General features: G+C 40.8%; 1 protein-coding gene across 4 annotated transcripts in view; it reads right to left on the minus strand.

Moving 5' to 3' along the window:
• The window catches only part of LOC134348585 (cytoplasmic dynein 1 intermediate chain 2-like), a 105,627-nt gene that overhangs the window by 57,617 nt on the left and 26,449 nt on the right, over positions 1–21,561 (minus strand). For all 4 annotated transcript variants that reach the window (XM_063052182.1, XM_063052181.1, XM_063052184.1 and 1 more), the window contains exons 3-4: positions 11,045–11,156; positions 442–529 (exon numbers count right to left, since the gene is read on the minus strand). In XM_063052182.1, coding sequence (XP_062908252.1) covers positions 442–529; positions 11,045–11,156 — 200 coding nt within the window. The remainder of the gene's footprint in view (positions 1–441; positions 530–11,044; positions 11,157–21,561) is intronic.

Below are 21,561 nucleotides of genomic sequence, written 5' to 3' on the forward strand. Positions count from 1 at the left end.
GAAGAATAGCCATCGAAAATGCAAACATATTAATGGGAAATATGTCACCAAAGGACCCTAAATTAAAATAAATATGAAGGATTATTCGCAAATTTAGTTGCTTTAAGTTCCAACCTTCCTAGTACTGCAGAAAGGTACCTCTCAAACAAAGAAGAAAATAAATGTAAACAAGAAAGTTACCATCAGGCTCACATTCCGTATCATCTAGCAGCAGTGTGAAGAAAGGCATTCATAATCACTTATAAATCACAAGAGACCTCTGAGAATTGCACTTGGAGTAAAATTATGGGAACATACAAATTTCAGGAGGCTTGCTGTATATCAAACAGCAGCATTCACATCAGGAGAATGGAACAATAATGGAAAATGCAAACAGTATGAATCAGGCATTTTACTAGTACTTAAGAATACAAAGGGTAAGTATACAGTATGCTGACATACCTTGGTCCAAGAGTGCAATCAGCAGAATCCTGGCTTCCAGCCTCACTTGGTGTACTCACCGATTTTGAGGGAGGAGACGTAGGAGGGACTAAATAGTGAAACAGACAGGTATCCGCTGTTACTACCCGTAGTGGATGCACTGGTAATGATGTTTCAAAATTAATTTACATGAAGTATTGAACAAAAAAGTGATGGCATTAAAGAAAAATACATGAATGAAATGAAATTTAAAAGAGAGAAAGGAAAAGCCATAGTTAAATTCCATGCTGAACTTCCATGCACAGTACAATGTAAGCATTCAGTTGGTGGATGAGCAACCTGAATTCTGTACTTTAGTCGTGCTTTTATTGAATATAGGAAAGGTGTATTGCCACTGGTCATTTGAAAGGCCTAATAAAAGCAGTATCCCTTTTGCTGACATACAGCTGTGCACAGATTAAAAACTATTACTACCATATTCTTAAACATTTTACTTTATAAGAAAAAAGTGTTCAGACTGGATATCATATTAATTTGCCAATTCATGGAATTAAATATTGTGCATTACATATGAATATCTTTATGAAGTATGCAATATTTCCTTTTAAAAACCAAATGCAGGTCAGAGAAAAGGGATAAAGTGTAGCTTGTTCTGTTAACATGCTTTTGCCAATCAGGTGAATTCAAAAACAGGTATTACAAAGGTGACAAAAGGTTTTGCTTACAGATTGGTGAATAAATGTAAAATGTGTAAAATAGAACAACTCACAGAAAATCTTATCTTCATCATGAATAACATATTCATATAGAAAGTGATGACATATACAAATATTATATACAAATTACATGCAATTAGTAGGCTTCCAGATCATACAAGAATTTAACTTTTTCATTATATTTTCTTGTCAAATGAATATTTTAGGTAGGGTTACACCAATGAACTCATGTGCTTGAATTGTGTGTCACATACTCAAAACACTTGTTATAGATTGAAATGTTTTATAAGAAAGATATTAAAAATAAATTTATTTTGAAATACATTAAAACACTATAAAATAAAAAACTAAATGCATCTGTCCCTCGGGTGAGGAACTTGTGTGTCTACCAGCAGAATGGGAAACCAGATGAAATATGGTCTGATTTCCAGCTCACCCAACTTCCATGACACATGCGCAGATTACAGACAAGCTGACGTATCCCTGGCTGTTAGCTGATAATTCTCCACAGAACTTCCAGCTAAAAACTGATACACTCCAGACAAATACTTTGCTATGACTCTGATATAATTAGGTCTCATGTCTTTGCTCATGGTAAACTGGATGAAAAGAGAAGCAAGTCCAACAGTAAAGGAAGTTATGGGGATTTTTTTTTGTTTAGTCATTTAGCTTGTGTGTCATGGATGCAAATGGTAAGGCAGATGGCAAATTTGTTACCTATTTGAACTGGGCAAATTGGTGGTGAGCCATCTTCTTGAACAGTTTTTTCTGCTGAAGGTATTCCTATAGGAATTGCAGAATTTCAGCACAGTAGTATATTAAAAAAAATCATGATATACTGTACTTGCAAGTTAGTAGGATGTGTAATTTAGAAGGGAACCTGCAGGTAGTGGTATTCTTTCTTGGTAATAGAAATTGTGGGCTTGAAAAATGAAGCTGAAATGATGTTATGTATTACAGGCAAGGTATGCCAGCGACGGGAATAAATATTTAGGATGGTGGAGGGGTGCAAAGCAGGCTGCTTTATCCTAAACAATATCAAGTTTATCACTGAGTATTGCTGAATCTACGCTCATCCCAACAAGTTTAAACTATTCCAAAACAGTTCTGATATCCCTTGTAAATGGTGAAATGACACCAGAGTATTAGCAGGTGAGTTACTGGCATAGTTTTCAACCTGCATCTTTGGTCACAGTGTTTCTGTGATTGATCTAGTTGAATTTTTAGCCAAGATGACACCCAGCATGTTAATAGTGACGGTTTCATCAGTGATAATGCCATGAAATGTCAAAGGTGGGAAAGTGGCTAAACACAATTCAATTGGAAATGGTCACTTCTGCTTACCAAATGTTAATTGCCACTTATCAGCCTGTGCCTGAATGTCATCTACACCTTGTTGCATGCAGGTGTGGAATACTTCATTTGCTGAGGAGATGGTAATAGAACTGAACATTCTGCAATCACTAGTGAACATTCCAATTCAAATGTTATGACGAAGGTTATTAATGAAGCAACAAGAAATAATTCAAATTCAAACACTGCACTAAATGTCCTAGGGCTGAAATAACTGACTTCCACATGAGCCACAACACTCTTAGCAATTTGAATCCTTTCGCTTGCTCTCCCATCCTCTCACGGATGTTGCCTGACCTAATGAGTGTTTCTAGCACTTTCTGTTCTTTTTTAAACATCCATCTTCCTTCTGTGCAAGATTCAATTCCAACTGTTGGGAGTGATTTCCCTTTGACATACATTTACTTTAGTTTTACCAGGGCTTAACGCACAAGGAGCAATAGGTGGCTTTGGCTTATACAGGATTGAGTTCAGAAAGATTTCATTGAAATCTACTAGATACTGAAAGGTCTGGATAGAATAGATGCTGAGAGGATGTTTCCAATAGTATAGTTGTCACAGATCCAAAGGCACAGCCTCATAATAAAGGGACGTCCTTTTTAAACTCAAATGAGGCTGAATTTCTTCAGTTAGAGAATGGTGAATCTGTGGAATTCATAGGTACAGAGGGCTTTGGAGGCCAGGTAGCACTGAGTGCTTTTAAGACAGATATTGATGAGTTCCTGATTGGTAAGGGGGTTAAGGGTTACAGTGAGAAAGCTGAAGAATGAGGATAAAAAAAAGTCATGATGGAGTGACAATGCAGACTCAATGGTCCCAATGACTTTAATTTGCTTCCGTGTCTAATGGTTTCATGGTTCACTGAGCTATACTCAGTAAAATGCTACTTTGATGTCAAGGGCAATCACTGTCCCTCCTTGGAATTCAGATTCTGGAGATAAATCCCAAATTCAGAAATGGTGATCAGGCTAACCAAGACTGTGCCACTTGGACATTTATATGGACATTTTCCATCATTTTCCTGATATAGATACCTGATTGGGCAGTTGTTGGCTAAATTGGATTTGTCTTGTGTTTACTTAATAGGGTGTAACGGCAGGTTTCCACATGGTCAAATAGATATAAATTTTGTAACTGTACTTAAAAAAAATTAATCTTTTTGAGGCATAGCGTTTTGAAGGTACACTCCATACTGGGGAGGCTAGTGCCCATGATGGAGCTGGCTGAGCTTACAACTATTTAGCTTGCTCCTGTATGCCTCCTCATCACCAAATGAAATTCTGCTAAAAATAGTGTGTCCTCAACAAATTTATAGATGGCATTTGAGCAGTGCCTAGCTACACAAACATGGGTGTAGAGTAGAGCAGTGGGCTAAGCACACATCGCTGAGGTGTGCCAGTGTTGCTTGTCAGTAAGGAGGAGATATTATTTCTGATCTGCACAGACTGATCTCCTAGTGAGGAAGTCAAGGATCCAGTTGCAGAAGGAGATACAGGCCCAAGTTTTGGAGCTTGTTGATTAGAACTGAGGATATGAAGGTGTTGAATGCTGAGCTGTAGTCAATAAACAGCTGTCTGACGTAGGTATTACTGTTGTCCAGGTGAACCAAGGCCAAATGGAGGACAGTGAGATTGCACCCGCTCCAGACCTATTGTGGCAATAGGCAAATTGCAGTTGGTCCACATGACAAACTCATCAAAGCACTTCATCACAGTAGACGTGAGTGCCACTGGCAACAGTCGTTGAGGCAACTCACCTCGCTTTTCTTGGACACTGACAAGATTGCGCCCGTTTATCAAAAAGTGAATATGAAATAAATGCGTTAATAACTCACGGTAGAAGGATTAAGGGCTGATAATGAGATGGATCATGATACCTTTTTGTTAACATCTGTGATCTTATTATATATGTACCTATGAAGTTGTTGAACAGCAGTGTGCAGATAAGAAGGGAAAGGTCAGTTTAAGGGTAACCAAAGATGATACTACATCCAAAAACTTTGAAGAGGAAAGGGAGGTAGGAGATGGAATGATGGGTGGAGCAGATAAAGGAGTCATGAGTATGTCTTTTGACAAATAAGTGAAAAATAATGCCAATGAAGAGGTTTAAGATGGCGCTACTGAAACAGAGCAGTACCTTACTGGCAGCAAATAAAACTGCTAACTACTCTATTAATTACACTTTTCTGGACAAAGATCACTGCAATCAATAGCCTGTAAGATAAAGGAATCAAGAGTATGTCTTTTGACAAAAAAGTGATGGTGGCAGGCTGAAGGAGAAAGTTCACCAAAGGAGAGAAGCAATTCTATATAAGCCAACAGCTCAAGTCAAAAAAGGAAACTACGCTGGGAAAAAGACTGTGATTGCCTACCACATCTATTCTCCTCATGATTTTTATATGCCTCTATAAGATCACCCCTCAGACTCATATACCCCAGGTAAGGAGCCTCATTTTTATAATTCAAGCAACCAGTCATAATATCACCCTCATTAATCTTTTCTGCACCCTTTCCTTGCCTAACAACACCATTGCATTATCTGGCTGTCCAGAACCATGCGCAATCCTCCAAGTGTGGAATCACCAGTGACTTAAATAATTATAACATGATATGCCAAATTCCTGTGCTCAGTGCCCTTTCTGCTGAAGTGACCACTGAAGGCAGTGTGCCAAATGCCTTCACCATCCTGCGTCACCACTTTCAGGGAACTATGTACCTGTACCCTAAGTCTTTCTGTTCTACAACATCTGCTGCATACATCCTGTCCAGTTTAACTTACCAAAATGCAAACCCTCCAACTTGTCCAAAGTTAAATTCCAACTGTTATTACTGAGCACTTCCCCAGTTCATCAAGATCTTGCTGTAATCTTAGATAAACTTCTTCACTTTCCAGTACACTACCAATTTTGGTGTTACCTGCAATCTTACTAACCATATTAACAATATCATTCTCCAGCTAATTCAAAGTTCAAAGTACATTTATTATCAAAGTATGTATACTATATACAACTTTGAGATTCATCTCCTTGTAGGCAGCCACAAAACAAAGGAACTCAAAAGGACTGTCAAACACCTAGTGTGCAAAAAAAAAGAACAAATTGTGCAAACAATAAAAAGTAAGCAAATAACATTCAGAACTAAAGTTAACATAAGTGAATTCACAGCCACGAAGCTAGTCATCACTGCAGCTGGTCCAGGAGCCTATTAGTTGCAGCCTACAGCCTCAGTTCAGTACAGGGAATAAATGTCACCAAGCAGTGAGCTTAACGCTGGTCCCTCCCTCACCTCTGGCACCAACAAACCTAACCTTTTCAATCTGGCCTGTGCTATTTCAGCCAAACGTCAGCTTGTTCCACACACTCATGACTGGGACCCGCTGCCTCAACTCAGATCCACCACTTCAAATTGGCTCCCAGTCTGCTCCGGCAAAGGCCAAACAGTAGCTTGTTCCTCACTCTTGGGCACTGGCCCTGTTGCCTAAGTTAAGCCTGTACACAACATGCTGCAACCTTCCTGTACCTTCAAGATTTCACTTCACACCACAAAAATGTCAGGTGGTACAGGCAGTTCAAAAGCTCAACTCCAAAAGGGAAGTTACAGGCTATTGATTGCAGTGATCTTTGTCCAGAAAAGTGTAATTAATAGAGTAGTTAGCAGTTTTATTTGCTGCCAGTAAGGTACTTCTCTGTTTCAGCAGCGCCATCTTAAACCTCTTCAATGGCATTTTTTTTCACTTATTTGTCAAAAGACATACTCGTGACTCCTTTATCTGCTCCACCCATTATTCCATCTCCTACCTCCCTTTCCTTTTCAAAGTTTTTGAATGTATTATCATCTTTGGTTACCCTTAAACTGACCTTTCTCCTTTCATCTGCACACTGCTGTTCAACAACCTCATAGATACACATATAATAAGAATACAGATGTTAACAAGAAGTTATCATGATCTATCTCATTACCAGCTCTTAATCCTTCCACCGTGAGTTATTAACACATTTATTTCACATTCACTTTTGGATAAAACCAAACGTTCCTCCAATTAAATGAAAGGTGAGCTAAAACACATACTTCAGCCTAAATCTCACACACTCTTCACTTGCATGTTCTGTTCTCTTTCTATGTCACTCTCTCAAAACTACTTGCAATTTCAAAGTCCTCCATGACCATCAGCAGAGCTTATAACCATATAGTTTTGCTATTAGGAGTACATAACCACTGCTGAAACCTGTCCATGATTTTGTGATCTCCAGTATCAGTTATGCCAATGCTCTCCTATTTATACTTCCATCTTCCAATCTCTAAGTTTCAGATGAAAATTTTACTGTCCACACTTCTAACCTGCACTGTTTCCATCTCATAAATACATTCATGCCCACTGGCCCAAACTAGCTCCAAGTTCACCAACATCTTATATTTTTAATTTTCATTCACTCATTCAAACCTTCTCAAGGCCTCAGCTCACTTTTCCCCTGCCTTCAGTCCTGCAACCTCAATATTCCCTTCAGCACACAATCGTGCTTTCAGCAGTATAGACACCATGCACTAAAATTCCCTCTTGTAACCTCACTGTGCCTTCACAAATTTTTCCTTCTTTTAACCTCCTTGTCTCTGATTATAATTTTGACCAACCACTCTAATATGTTTCTCTGGCTCGGTGTCAATTTTGTAAAATACCCTAGGACATTTTCTTACATTACAGTTACTTTATAAAAGTAGCTTTTTGTTCCACTATCATCAATCAATCGTCTCATATTGTGCTGCTCCTGCTCCATTTTAGCTCCCTTGACCTGCTAATTTTACTTTCTAATAAGTCTTAAGGTCACTGTGTTTAACTTCCTAAAAAGTGTCTGCTAATTTCCTTCAAATCTTCCCAAAGATAAAGCAGGGAACAAGCAACCTGTTAAACTGCTATATGCCACTCTAGCATTATGTGCACCATTTAATGATTTCCAGCCTACTCCTGGTTCGTTAGCTTTGTTCATGGCACTGTAGCAGAGTTTGACAAAGAGAAAGGGTATTTTGATAGGAGCCACAAAATCTCTCATGCTGAGAAAGAACACAAGGTCATATGAAAATAAGAAATGGAAGCAAATGCAAGTCGTCCAGCCCCTCATGTTTGCACAACTACTGAACTGTAATATGGTTAACCCCATAACTCCTTAATAGGTAAAAAAATGATCAAATCACTGGCTTGAATTTATTTGCTGACTGAACCTCCAAAGCCTTCCAGGATCGAGAAAACCAAAGACTCACTACCCTCTGGTGAAGAAATTTCTTTACAACTCAATCGTGAATGACTGATCCCTTGTCTTAAGGTTATGAACTCCAAATTCTAGGCATATTAAAGGAAGGAAAAAATATACCTCTATCTAAAATGGAGGGCTATGGGTAACCCTAGGTAATTTCTAAAGTAAGTACATGTTCAGCACAGCATTGTGGGCCAAAGGGCCTGTATTGCACTGTAGGCTTTCTATGTTTCTAAAATGTCATCATTCCATAAGAATCTTGCAAATATAATTGACATTCTTCTAGGGTATATACTTAGTCTGTTTAATCTCTCCTCTTACCAGGAATTAATCGACTGAATTTTCATTATACTTCCTTCCTCCTTAAGACCAATCTTGAACAAATTCTGGGTATTACTAGTGACCTAAATAATTGGACAAAGAAGTATTTACTATTGCACTCAAATACTCTTGTTATGAAGACTAACATACTGACTAATCTCACCTACACATTACTTTTCAATGAAGGTGCAGCATGTTATCAATTGGAATGACCAGAGTAAAGTATGCTGCAGAGAATATGGAGTGTGCTGGGGCAAGTTTAAAAATAATAAGGAATGCAAGTGTGAGGAGCAAAGAACACAGAGGATGACAACAGGGAACTGTACATGTAGAGGACACAGATGAGATGGCTTTGTTCAAGCAATAACATATCCTGTTAAAAGCATGGGCGAAGCAGAGAAAAGAACAGTGAGTTAAGTGAAAAGTCTAATGAATGGAATAATAAGTGAATGGAGAGTTAACAAATAGATGGAAAAGTTGAGATGGAGGTTGGGGGCAATTTTTAGGACAGAATTGCCAATAAGGGTAATTGAGAAGCAGAAGAGTATAACTGGAAAGGTGAGTTGATACTGAAACACAGTGCAGTGTAGACAATATGGGCAAGATTCAAAAATTAAAATGATATTTGCTAAAGGTATCAATATAAAGAAAAGAGACTGCTAAGAAATGAATGAATGGATTATTGTATTAAAGGAAGTTGTGACATAAGAACAAGAAGAAAACCACAGTTGGCTACAGCCTGCAAATTTTGCAGTTTGAATCTGATTTCCTTCTTATCCATGATCAAGAGTCCAATCACTCCTCTGAAATTGAAAAGCAAGTGGAAAAAGAGCAAAAAAAAACAAACTGCTGAAGGAACTCAGTAAGTCAGATCAGGGGTGGGGGGGGTGGATGGTTAAATGAACAGCAACGTTTCAAGAGGACTCTTCAATTGAACTGAAAGATAGAGCGGAAATAGCCAGTATAAATAAATGAGGGGAAGGGGGTGAGCAAGATCCAGGCGAGGAGGGGTGATAAGTAGATGGAAGAGAGAAGAGTAGAAATAGTGACAGATGCTGGAAGGTGATTGATGGAGGCAACAACAGACTGCAGGTGATGGAAGTAGAACTAATCTGAAAAAGGTGTGCACTATCTGCCAAAGATGAAACAGTACAAGGGATCCACTTAAACACATATTACTACTTCCTTAAGACCACTGGAAATCTTCTATATTGTAAACATAATATTTTGCTGTCAAACTGTTCACAACCTTTCTTTAAAAATAGCATGAAATCTGACTCACCATGAGCAACAAGCGTGTATCACTTCATGCCTTTGTAGCAACCAATCCAAAAATAAATCTATATCACTATCAAACCCAATTAACACAATCAATTCAAACATTTGCTGAGTTTGTGGTTTAACTCACAATAAATTGCTACATGATAAAGTTAAATGAAATATGACAAGATAATGTTTTCTATTTTGCTACAACAAGTTCTCCAGCTGGACTTCACAAAAGCACTTTTTTCCCCAACAACTAATTCTATACTGAGAACAGATAAACATAATGATGCTCTACTGCCCTCTACTGATACCCCAGAATTATTAGAAAATAAATGGTTTTGAAATTTTAAAGCCTGAAAAATTTGCAAATTTTAAGAAAGGAATAAAATAAAAAGGGAAAATAAGGAAAAGGAAAAATGTTCACTTCAATAAACACTTCATATGGTTAGCTAGTTACACCAAAGAAACCTGACAGAGAAAATTCATCTTTGGAACACTGTGCTGATCTAAAACATAACTTCTGTTCTGTTATTCTTTCAACAATTCAAGGCAAAGAAGCATATCTATCCTAAGTGTAGAATCAGTGAATTGCAACAAATCTTGCTATACTCTTGGTGTATTTTAAATAACAGTTTCCTCCCCATTACAATCCAAATTCAACTTGCATTTTGAATTGGCCTCAATGTGGCCCTCAGTTGGTCGAGATCGACCATGGATGTTGCGTCCAGCTATCTATTTTGTTGGTGCAGTTATGTTGTCGGTGTGGCTGATGAGACCAATATGAGAGTGGCAGTCTCTGTTGCAAGATGCAGCGTTTCCTTCTGTGGGTCCATTTGTCTTCTGTTGCTTTCAGGAATTTTTCCTCGCCTGACTTAAGGTGTTGTTTCAGAGTACTTCTACACCTGGTGCAGTCGGCTGCAAGTTCCTTCCAGAACTCAATGCTTATGTCCTGCAGTTTCATGTCCTGCTTGCAGACATCCTTGTAGTGCAGTTGCAGGCAGCCAGTGGTTCTCTTGCCTGAAGCCAACTCACTGTAGAGGATGTCTTTTGGGACGCGGCTATTCCGCAGGTGGCAGACAAGGCCCGACATGGCTATGCTGCTGGAGCAGGGTGTACACACTAGGGAGATCGGCACGAAAGAGAACCTCAGCACTGGGTACTCTGTTTTTTTCAGAAGATGCCCAAGATGCAACAAAATCACTTAAATGGGAAGTGTTGAGCCTTTTCTCCTGCTTAGCACATGTTGTCCAGGTCTTGCTGCTGTACAACAGTGTGCTGATGACACAAGCATTGTACACCGCCATTTTTGTTTTGACTGAGAGCTTGTGTGGTGAGGCAGGGAAGAGCTGGTGCAGCCTTCCTGATGTACTTGTCGACTTCTGTGCTCAAGGAAAGGTTTCACTGGTGATGGACCCCAGGTATGTGAACGGATGAAAAACATCCAGTTTATAGTTATCAATGGTAACAACTGGTGGTGCCTCCACATTTTGTCCCAAAACATTTGTGTGTTTCAGGCTGACAGTTCAACCAAATTCCTTGTAGGCCTGGTAGAAGTAATCCACCAAACTCTGGAGGTGTTGTGCAGAATGGGTTGCAACTGCTGCATCATCAGCAAACAGCATGTCTCTCAGTATAGCCTCAATGAAATAAAACAAAACTGCAGTGATTCAGAAATTATACTTTTAACAGAAACATACCTTGCAAAATAAATCCACATACATACCAACAGAGGGCTCAGATGTAATGCCCATGCTCTGAAGCAAGGCTTCAGCTTCCCTTCGTTTCTTCTCAATATCAGTTTCTTCATTCTGTGGCAATTCCTTCTTCTGATCAGCCTAAAACAAAATATAACATTAGAAAAAAAAACAAACACAAAATAAGATTACATGATTACATTATTTTTGATCTATAATTACTGTATTCTGTATTAGAAGTCATGTTATCAATATTACTGCTTTTAACTAATTTTTTTGTGTCTTTCTTAAAGAAGGATCGAATATAATTCAGTTGACTCCATACATTCTTGGATGGTAGTTGCTCACAATTTAACTACAAAATCAACAACAGATTAATCTTCTTTGTTATTTGTGGAAGAGAGTTCCAAATATCTACCAGACTAACCACCCCTGAGAAGCTTGGCTCCAATCCACCCCAATTCCAAGACTTGCCAATAAATGGAAATAGCTTATCTATTTTATCAATTCTAATTTTCATCTTAACAGCTTCAATCAAATCAAATTTCAACAAATACGACCCAAGTTTCTTTAACCTCTCTTTGTAATTTATTCTTTGACCCTCAGTGTTATATTGGTAAATATGCACTACCTCTCTCAGAAGCCAATATTCAAATATTGGACATAGATCTGTCAAACAGCAGTCTGGATAGCTTTGTTTATAACCTCTTCATAGTCAGTTTTTAGAAAGAAAGGCTAGCTTTCTGTAGTTTTTAAAACTATTTTCAGTAACCGTTATTTTAATAATACATTTACTCAAATCCCCAAATTTCTTTCAACCTTCATTAGCTTCAGCTTTTCATCATTTTAAAAGTGCATTGTTCATTCATTTTTAGGTCTAAAACTTTCCATTTGCCTGTTTTTGTCTTTTTGCTTGACTGTTATACCAATGCCATTTCATTTCATCAGTAGGTTTAAAAGTGTTTTTTTAAACACAGTACAGATACTTGAAGCACAACATAATGCATCCTGACAATTTAAGTGTGCCTCTGCCCAAATATTCCTATTCCCTTCCCTACGCAAGTCAATAATTCAACCTCAGCTCAATGAGATTCAACTTAAGCAAACAGTCCCACATAAGAAACTTCATTATAGCTTTCTGAAAGTTTTTTAATTGGTATTTTGCTATCTCACCTCAAGAAAATTCTGTCTTAACATACCATCACAAATTTACCCTGGCTCTCAGTCCAGCTGAAAACAATTCATGTCATTCCACCTTAACTGTAGATTCTAGAGTTGTAAATTCCCTCACAGATGTTAAACTGACTCCTCTATAATTCCCTGGACATCACCCACCTCATACATCCCACTACTTTTCTTAATTAGAGCACAGACATGAACAGATCATCTTATAGAAGAATAGTACCCAAGTCAGAAGAACTTCATAACATTATATTACTAAGGTTTACATTGCCCTCACCTGCTTCTTCTGCTCCTTTGTCTTATGGTCTTAACACCTCCAATTTTTATCCCATCTGAGTCTTCTATTTTTCTGAGAATCATTTCACTATAGATATTAAATAATTCCGGTGAGGCAACAGATCCCTGTCTAACTCCTCTTTGAATTTTAGCCCAACTGTTTATATAATCATCAATTTTTACCGCCGCCATTTTATTCCAATATAAATTTTGAAGCAGTTGTTGGTCCCTTCCATCAATGTTCAGTTTAGCGAGAATTTGAAATAATTTTTCACGTTGCTCTTTGTCGTATGCTTTAGTGAAATCAATAATATAAAAAGACATCACTTTGATATTCAATTGCCCTTTCTGAAAGCATTCGTAGTATGAAAATTGCATTCATAGTTCCTCTATCCTCAATAAACCCATATTGCAGTTTAGAAGTTTCTGGTCTTAACTTGTTTTTAATTCGACTCAGAACAATTCTCAACAAAATCTTTATTATGTGACTCATAAGACTGTACAAATGTAATAAAAGTTCAAAGTATTGTAAATTTATTTTCAAAGTATGTATGTGTCACCATATATTACCTGAGATTTATATTCTTGTAGGCATTCACAGTAAAACAACAAAACACTATGTACAAAGACTGACAACTAACCAATATGGAAAAAAAATAACCGAAATGTGTAATAAATAAACAAACCAAACTGACCACATGGGTTGTACAGCCCTTGAAAGTGAGTTATAGAATCAATTCACAGTTGAAGTGCGTGACTAAAAGGATGGTGGTACAGGAGACTTAGAACGCACACCACCAGGGTCAGGAAAAGTTATTACCCCTCAACCATTGAACCAAAGAGGATAATGTCATTCAACTTCACTTGCCCCATCACTGAAATGTCCCCACAATCAATGGACTCACTTTGAAGGACTCTTCGTCTTATGTTCTTGATATTTATTGCTTAGTTATTTACTATTATAATTTCTTCTTTTTGTATTTGCAGTTTATTGTCTTCTGCACTCTTGTTGAATGCCCCAGTTGTGTGGTCTTTCATTGATTCTGTTATGGTTATTATTCTATAGTTTATTGAGTATGCCCACAAAAAATGAATCTCAAGGGTTGGATATGGTGACACTGAGTATGGGAGCAGCCAAAGCTCCCTCAGCACCAACGCCTCCTCTCCTCCCTCCTCAATTCTACATGTGGATGAACAACATAGGCTACCACTGTCAACATCCCTTATTTGCCTGGCACCTACCATCCGCACCTCCACATTCCAACTGCTATCATCTCAATATTCACCTCCATCAGCCCCCACATTCCACCAACTCCCCAGTCATCATGGATTGACTTTCACTACTGTGCAGGTGAGGAAGGCTCTGGGGAAACTCAGACATGGCAAAGGATTGGGACCAAATGGTGTGAATCTCAAGGTCCTCAAGGAGTGTGCTGACTAGTTGTATGTTCTTCAGCGCATTTTCAAGCTGAGTCTCAGCCGGAAAAAGGGTCCCGTCTGTGTGGAAAAGATCATGTATTGTCCCAGTACCCAAGAAGGGCCAGCTGAAAGTCTTAAAATGACTACTGTCCAGAGGTCATGAACTCACACATCATGAAGACCCTAGCGAGGCCAGTCTTGGCTCACCTCCAACTCCTGGTCAGATCAGCTCTCAATCCCCTGTAGCTTGCCTACCAGAAGCACACTGGAGTCGATGATGCTGTCATCTACCTGTGAAACAGCCTACTCCTACTTGAATAAGCAGGGCAGGACTGTGAGGATCATGTGTTTTGATTTCTCAAGTGCCTTCAATACCATACAGCCCTCATTGCTGGGGCACCTACATGACAGACTTGAGTGAAGCAGCAACACAGAGGCTGTGTATACTAGAAGGGCTAGAGTTGCCTCTACTTCCTGAGGAGAACAGAGGTCCTTTGGAGTATGCAGGCCTCTTCTTCACACGTTCTTCCAGTCTGCTGTCGTCAGTACAACCTTCTATGTGGTGGTGTGCTGGGGCATTGCAATCAACACGGGTAATGCCAGCAGACTCAATAATCTGATTAGAAAGACCAGCTCTGTTATAGGAGTTACACTGGACACACCGGAGGCTGTGGCAGAACGAAGGCCCCACGGAAAATCCTGGTAATTCTGAACAATATTTCTCACGCTCTGCATGCTACCTTGGCTAAACAGAGGGACACTTTTAGTAATAGACTAAGACAGCTGCACTGTTCCAAAGAGCGCTATATGAGGTCATTCTTACCCTCGGTCATTAGGCTCTATAATGATAACCAGGGAAGTGATAACCCCCCCCCCCCGTTAGTCCGTTTGAGGTAACTTATTTTTTTCTATTTCTCTTCTAATATTAATATCTATGCACTGGTAATGCTACTGTGCCACTAATTTCCTTTGGGATCAATAAACTATCTATCTATCTGTGTACTTTGATAACAAAATTTATTTTGAACTTTGAAGTTACCCACACTGGTTCAGGAGCTTGATGGTCAAACTGTTCTTGAACCTGATGCTGTGGGACCTAAGGCTCCTGTACTTCCTGCATGATGGCAGCAGCAAGAAGAGAGCATGGCTTGGATGGTCAGGGCTATGGATGATGGAAGCTGCTTTTCTGTGACAGTGCTCCTTATAGATATGTTCAGTGCTGAAGAAGGCTTTGCCTGCAATGGACTAGGCTGCATTCACTATTTTTTATAAGCTTTTCTGTTCCTGGGCATTGGTGTTTCCATACCAGGCCATGATGCAACTAGTCAGGATATTATCCATTGTGTATCTACAAAAGTTTATCAATATTTTGGATGATATGCCAATTCTGTGCAAACTTCTAAGAAAGTAGAGTCACTGTGGTGCCTTCCTTGAGATGGCATTTATGTACCGGTCCCAAGACAGATCCTCTGATATGATAATACCAACAAATTTAAAGCCACTGACCCTCTCCACCTCCTCTCCCCTAATGAGGACAGGCCTACTAACCTCCAGTTTCTTCTTCCTGTAGTCAATAATCAGCTCTTTGGTTTTGCTGATGTCGACAAGAGGTTGTTGTTGTGGCACCATTTTTAATCCTCCTCCTAGATGCCGAATCAACACCACCTTTAATTCAGCCAGTGACCAACAGGGCATCAGCAAACTTAAACATGCCATCAAACACACAGCCGAGGATATAAAGTGAGTAGGCAGGGGGCTAGGCACAGAGTCTTGTGGTGATGGTGATTATGGAGTAGACATTGTTGTCAATCCATACTGAGTGGGGTCAGCAAGTTTCATCATTATTCGTCATATCTACCTTTTCCTTATTTTCAATTCTATCCTTGCCTTTCATTTTATGGAGCCTAATATCACTGCTGGCCACCTGTTAGTTTGTAATTTAGTAAATATGTTTGTAGTTAAATGCGTATATCCTTTGTTTTTATCATTTTCTCTTTTTTGTGGCTCTAAGCATTTGTTTTGTTTTATCATCATTGATTTGGGTATCTGCTTACCTACCTCAGCCTTCAAAATCTGTGCTTGTGGTTCAACAAGACCGCATCATTTTTATCTGTCTTTTCCGTTACTCTTAACATTTTCCTAATACCTCAATTGTTGCTTTTGACTCTTTTGGGCATCTTTTCCCTTTTGGGGTATAATCTGGTTCATTATTATATCTTTTTCTGAACATCTTTTAAGATCCACTGATATCTAATGCATTAGCAAATTTGTGATGGTTATTTGTAATCACATCATATGGTAATCAGGTTTGCCCAAATATAGAATCTTAGCAGCTATTTCTCCCTTTGTGGATCAAAATCGTCAGTTAATACTTCAGATTGAAGACTCTTCAACAGAAAAAGGAAAGATAGAAAAGTTAATTTTAAATTGCACAGAAGGCTACGAGGGAGAGCGGAGATGGAGCTGGAGGGGATGGATAGGATAAAGTGAGTGAGTATGTGTGATAAAATTATGTTACCATGGGAGTAAGTTGTATCAGTCCTCTCGTCAATGGAGTCAGAAAAAGGGTGAGAATACAAAGAAAGGTCTTCAATTATGAACGGTAAGGCACTGGAGTGTAATGAAAGAGAATAGCCGAGGAGTATAAATGCATAGTACATTGAAAGTGTATCGCAGGTAGACAGGGTGGTGAAGGGGGCATTGTGCATGCTGGCTTTCATTGATCGGGGCACTGGGCATGGGAGATGGGATGTTTTTGTTGCAGTTGTCCAAGTCATTGGTGAAGCTGGAGTTGGAGGACTAATACAGTTTTGGTCAACACAAAATAATCTGCAGATACTGGGGTCAAAGCTCACTCCCTCTGAACGCACTGCCCTCCACTCCTCCTCCGACCCCAGCCCCAACCCTTGCCGTGTCTTCACCATCCCCTCTGACCTTCCCCTTTCTGAGGCAGAACGTTTTGTCCTTAGCAAGGGCCTCACTTTTGTCCCCCTCCGTCCACACCTCAGTGAGTTCTGTGCCCGCTACAACACTGAACTCTTCTTCCGTCGCCTACATCTCCGAGCCTACTTCTTTGGCAAGGATTCCCCTCCCCCTACTGAGGACCCCTTCTCCTGTCTTCAACCCTCCTCCTCCTCCTGGACACCCCACCCCAGCCTTCTACCTGCACTCGATCTTTTTATCTCCAACTGTCGCCGAGACATCAACCGTCTCAACTTCACCACTCCTCTCTCCTGTTCCAACCTCACTCTCTCTGAACGCACTGCCCTCCACTTTCACCTGGAACCTACCAGCCTTCTCCTTCCCACCCTCCCCCCACCTTCTTTATAGGGCCTCTGCCCCTTCCCCCTTCAGTCCTGATGAAGGGTTCCGGCCCGAAACGTCGACTCATCGTTTCCACGGATGCTGCCCGACCTGCTGAGTTCCTCCAGCGTGTTGTGAGTGATAGAGTTTTGGTCACTCTGTTATAGGAAAGATAGGGTTTAACTGGAGAGTGCAGAAAAGATTCGCGAAGATGCTGTCAGGACCATAGGGCCTGGGTCATAAGGAGAGGTTAGCCAGGCAAGCTCATCTATTAAAAGTTCATTCCTTGGGACACAGGAGAATAAGGAGCGACATTATAGAAATGTTTAAAATTATGAGACATAGATAAGGTGAATGGTAACTTGTCTTTTCCCTAGGGCAGCAGAGACCAAAACTGCAGGGCATTGGTTAGTATGGACTAGTTGGATCAAAGGGTCTGTATCTATCCTGAATATGTATGTGCTGAAGCACTCTATAACATTATCATCCAAAATGTTAACAGAGATGGTTACTTCATTATAGGAAGGATGTGGAAGCTTTAAAGCAGACAACCCCAATAGGCGGACCGCGGGCCAGGTCCAGACCACGAGAACCAAATGTCTGGACCGCACCGACCCACTGGCACTTACGTGAATGCACCTGTCATAACATGTAAATAAAGCGCGTGCTGCTCTAATTTATATTAACCTCATCCCACACTGTACACTTAACCCATGCTCCCGTAGAGCGTGTGACCTACTTCCGCTCTCTATGGTCCTCGACTGGACAGTGACACGCACCAGCTACCCGCCTGTCAACTAAGAAGCAAATCTGTCATCTAAGCGAATTGTTACCAGCAGCAAGTCATGGACCCTAAACCAAGAACAACATGGCATGCATGAAAAAGCGCAAAGTCGACCAGGAAAACCGTCAGTTCAAATCTGACTGGACTGATCAGTTTTGTTTTATTTTACCGGACCATGCCAATGCTAAACCGACATGCTTAATATGCATGCAGTCCGTAGCTGTCTGCAAATCAGAAAATCTAAAGCAGCACTTCAACACTGTGCATGCTGCCAGTTTTAATGCCAACTATTCTGCAAAATCAGAACGCAAACAAAAAATTGCAAATATGATTAACATCATACAAGCACTCCGTTTCTACTATCTATAAGTCAACATCTGCACAAGACAGCACAACAGCTACATCATTGCATGTCTCATGGAATCTTGCCAAGGCTAAGAAGCCACTGGCTGATGCCGAGTTGATTAAAACATGTGCAATTGATAAGGTTGGCGACGTTTTAAGTCATGATGAGAAAACCAAAAAAACGGTTGTGGAGCTATTAAAGACGGTGCCATTGTCAGCTAACACGGCAACAAGAAGATTAGAAGTTTTAGCAGAGGAGTGTTTTTCCAATCTACTCACTGATTTGGAGAAAGCAGAAGCCATATCACTAGCTATAGACTCATCCTGTGACCGAACCGATATAGAAGAGCTATCTGTGTTCGCAAGATTTTTTGATGGGAAGACCTTTAGGGAAGAGCTACTTTGTTTGCTTCCTCTGCCTGGGCACACAACTGGGGAAATAATTTTTAACAAATTGACACAGTTCTTTGAGAAGAAGAATTGATGTGATCAAAATTGTGTCCGTTGTCACCGATGAGGCTCCGTCGATGGTGGGACAACACAAGGGCTTGGTAAGCAGGCTTGCCGCTGTTAACCCAGCACTCTTTGTATTTCATTGCATTATTCACAAATCAGTGTTGTGCGCTAAACTGTGTGGGGAAATGAAAGGGGCGATGGATACCGTGACGAGACTGGTAAATTTCATTGTGAGAGTTCTAGTCTGCAACACCGCCTTTTCAGAGCATTGCTGGAGGAAATGTCAGCGGAACACAAAGATCTTCTGCTGCATAATGATGTTCACTGGCTGAGCAAAGGCCGTTTGTTGGAGAGGGTGTGCGACCTGCGCGATGAGCTTGTGTCATTTTTGTCCAGCCTGCAGAGCCAAAAAGCCCAAGTATTTAAGAGGATTTTAAGAGACAACAAGGTGATGGCACATGTTCTTTTTTTGTGTGACATCATGTCTCACCTAAATCAACTTAATCTGCAATTACAAGGCAACAACCACACTGTTGCGGACATGTACGAGGCGACTGAAGCTTTCCAGTCAAAGCTGAACCTTTTGGAGAGAGACATTCACGGGAGAAAGTTGCGCTTTCCATGTCTGCAGCAGCGTTGCGAGAAGAATGAAATGCGGGAGGATCCAGTGATGAAGGATTTCGTGACTAGCCTGGCAGAAGACTTCAGGGAACGATTTAAAAGCTCCCCTAAACTCTCAGGTGACATCCTCCTCTTCCTGAGACAGTCGTTCTCCGTTTAGGCTAACGGCCAGTGGACTGCAGAGGCCAAGAGGCTCATGCCTTACATAGATGAGGCAATTCTTCAGATGGAGGTCTTGGAAATGGGAACATCTGATTTGCTCAAAGCACAACACAAGGATGTTGGGGTGAATGACTTTTGGATCAACGTGGTTCCCCAAGCTCAATTCAAAAACACGAGAGCTATTACAATGCTCCTACTCACACTGTTCCCCTCCACATACATATGTGAGTCATCGTTTTCTTCAATGAACTCTATCAAGAACCAGGACAGAAACAGACTCTCCAATGCACATCTTGGACAGTGCCTCAGGATTGCCACAACAGAATACAGGCCCGACATCAGAAGGATTGCCTCATCCCGTCGCTGTCACTTCTCTCACTGACTGGTGAGTGAATCAATTTATTTTTGTTCATTTGTCAATCTTATTGTGGTATAATAATACTACAACAACAATAATACTGATAATTTCATTTATAGCTACATTTCATACTTCAAATGCTACACAGCTTTAATTAAAAAGAACAAACAGATTAAATGAGAGAACAGAAACAGTGGAAAAGGCAGTACTACCAAAACTCTTTGTGTGGAAGAGAAGTGGTGAAGACTACCATGTTTTGTGTGTGTGTGTGTGTGTGTAAGTCCCAGATGAGTTCTCAATGTGACAGCTGACAGTTGTGATAGGTAGAGTCATAATTAAATGGTTGGTTTTGGACTTATTTTGTTTCAAGAGTGCACTTTTTTTCTTGTGTGACCCACAACACAGGCTTTGAAAATCCCAGGCCTAAATTATTACTACTGCTACTACTATAATAATGGTAACATACATCAAAGTTGCTGGTGAACGCAGCAGGCCAAGCAGCATCTATAGGAAGAGGTGCAGTCGACGTTTCAGGCCGAGACCCTTCGTCAGGACTAACTGAAGGAAGAGTGAGTAAGGGATTTGAAAGTTGGAGGGGGGAGGGGGAGATCCAAAATGATAGGAGAAGACAGGAGGGGGAGGGATGGAGCCGAGAGCTGGACAGGTGATAGGCAAAAGGGGATACAAGAGGATCATGGGACAGGAGGTCCGGGAAGAAAGACAAGGGGGGGGGTGTGACCCAGAGGATGGGCAAGAGGTATATTCAGAGGGACAGAGGGAGAAAAAGGAGAGTGAGAGAAAGAATGTGTGCATAAAAATGAGTAACAGATGGGGTACGAGGGGGAGGTGGGGCCTTAGCGGAAGTTAGAGAAGTCGATGTTCATGCCATCAGGTTGGAGGCTACCCAGACGGAATATAAGGTGTTGTTCCTCCAACCCGAGTGTGGCTTCATCTTTACAGTAGAGGAGGCCGTGGATAGACATGTCAGAATGGGAATGGGATGTGGAATTAAAATGTGTGGCCACTGGGAGATCCTGCTTTCTCTGGCGGACAGAGCGTAGAGGTTCAGCAAAGCGGTCTCCCAGTCTGCGTCGGGTCTCACCAATATATAAAAGGCCACATCGGGAGCACCGGACGCAGTATATCACCCCAGTCGACTCACAGGTGAAGTGATGCCTCACCTGGAAGGACTGTTTGGGGCCCTGAATGGTGGTAAGGGAGGAAGTGTAAGGGCATGTGTAGCACTTGTTCCGCTTACACGGATAAGTGCCAGGAGGGAGATCAGTGGGGAGGGATGGGGGGGACGAATGGACAAGGGAGTTGTGTAGGGAGCGATCCCTGCGGAATGCAGAGAGAGTGGGGGAGGGAAAGATGTGCTTAGTGGTGGGATCCTGTTGGAGGTGGCGGAAGTTACGGAGAATAATATGTTGGACCCGGAGGCTGGTGGGGTGGTAGGTGAGGACCAGGGGAACCCTATTCCTAGTGGGGTGGTGGCAGGATGGAGTGAGAGCAGATGTACGTGAAATGGGGGAGATGCGTTTAAGAGCAGAGTTGATAGTGGAGGAAGGGAAGCCCCTTTCTTTAAAAAAGGAAGACATCTCCCTCGCCCTAGAATGAAAAGCCTCATCCTGAGAGCAGAT

The sequence above is a fragment of the Mobula hypostoma genome, chromosome 6 (genome assembly GCF_963921235.1).
Source record: "Mobula hypostoma chromosome 6, sMobHyp1.1, whole genome shotgun sequence".
In the NCBI taxonomy this organism is placed as follows: domain Eukaryota; kingdom Metazoa; phylum Chordata; class Chondrichthyes; order Myliobatiformes; family Myliobatidae; genus Mobula; species Mobula hypostoma.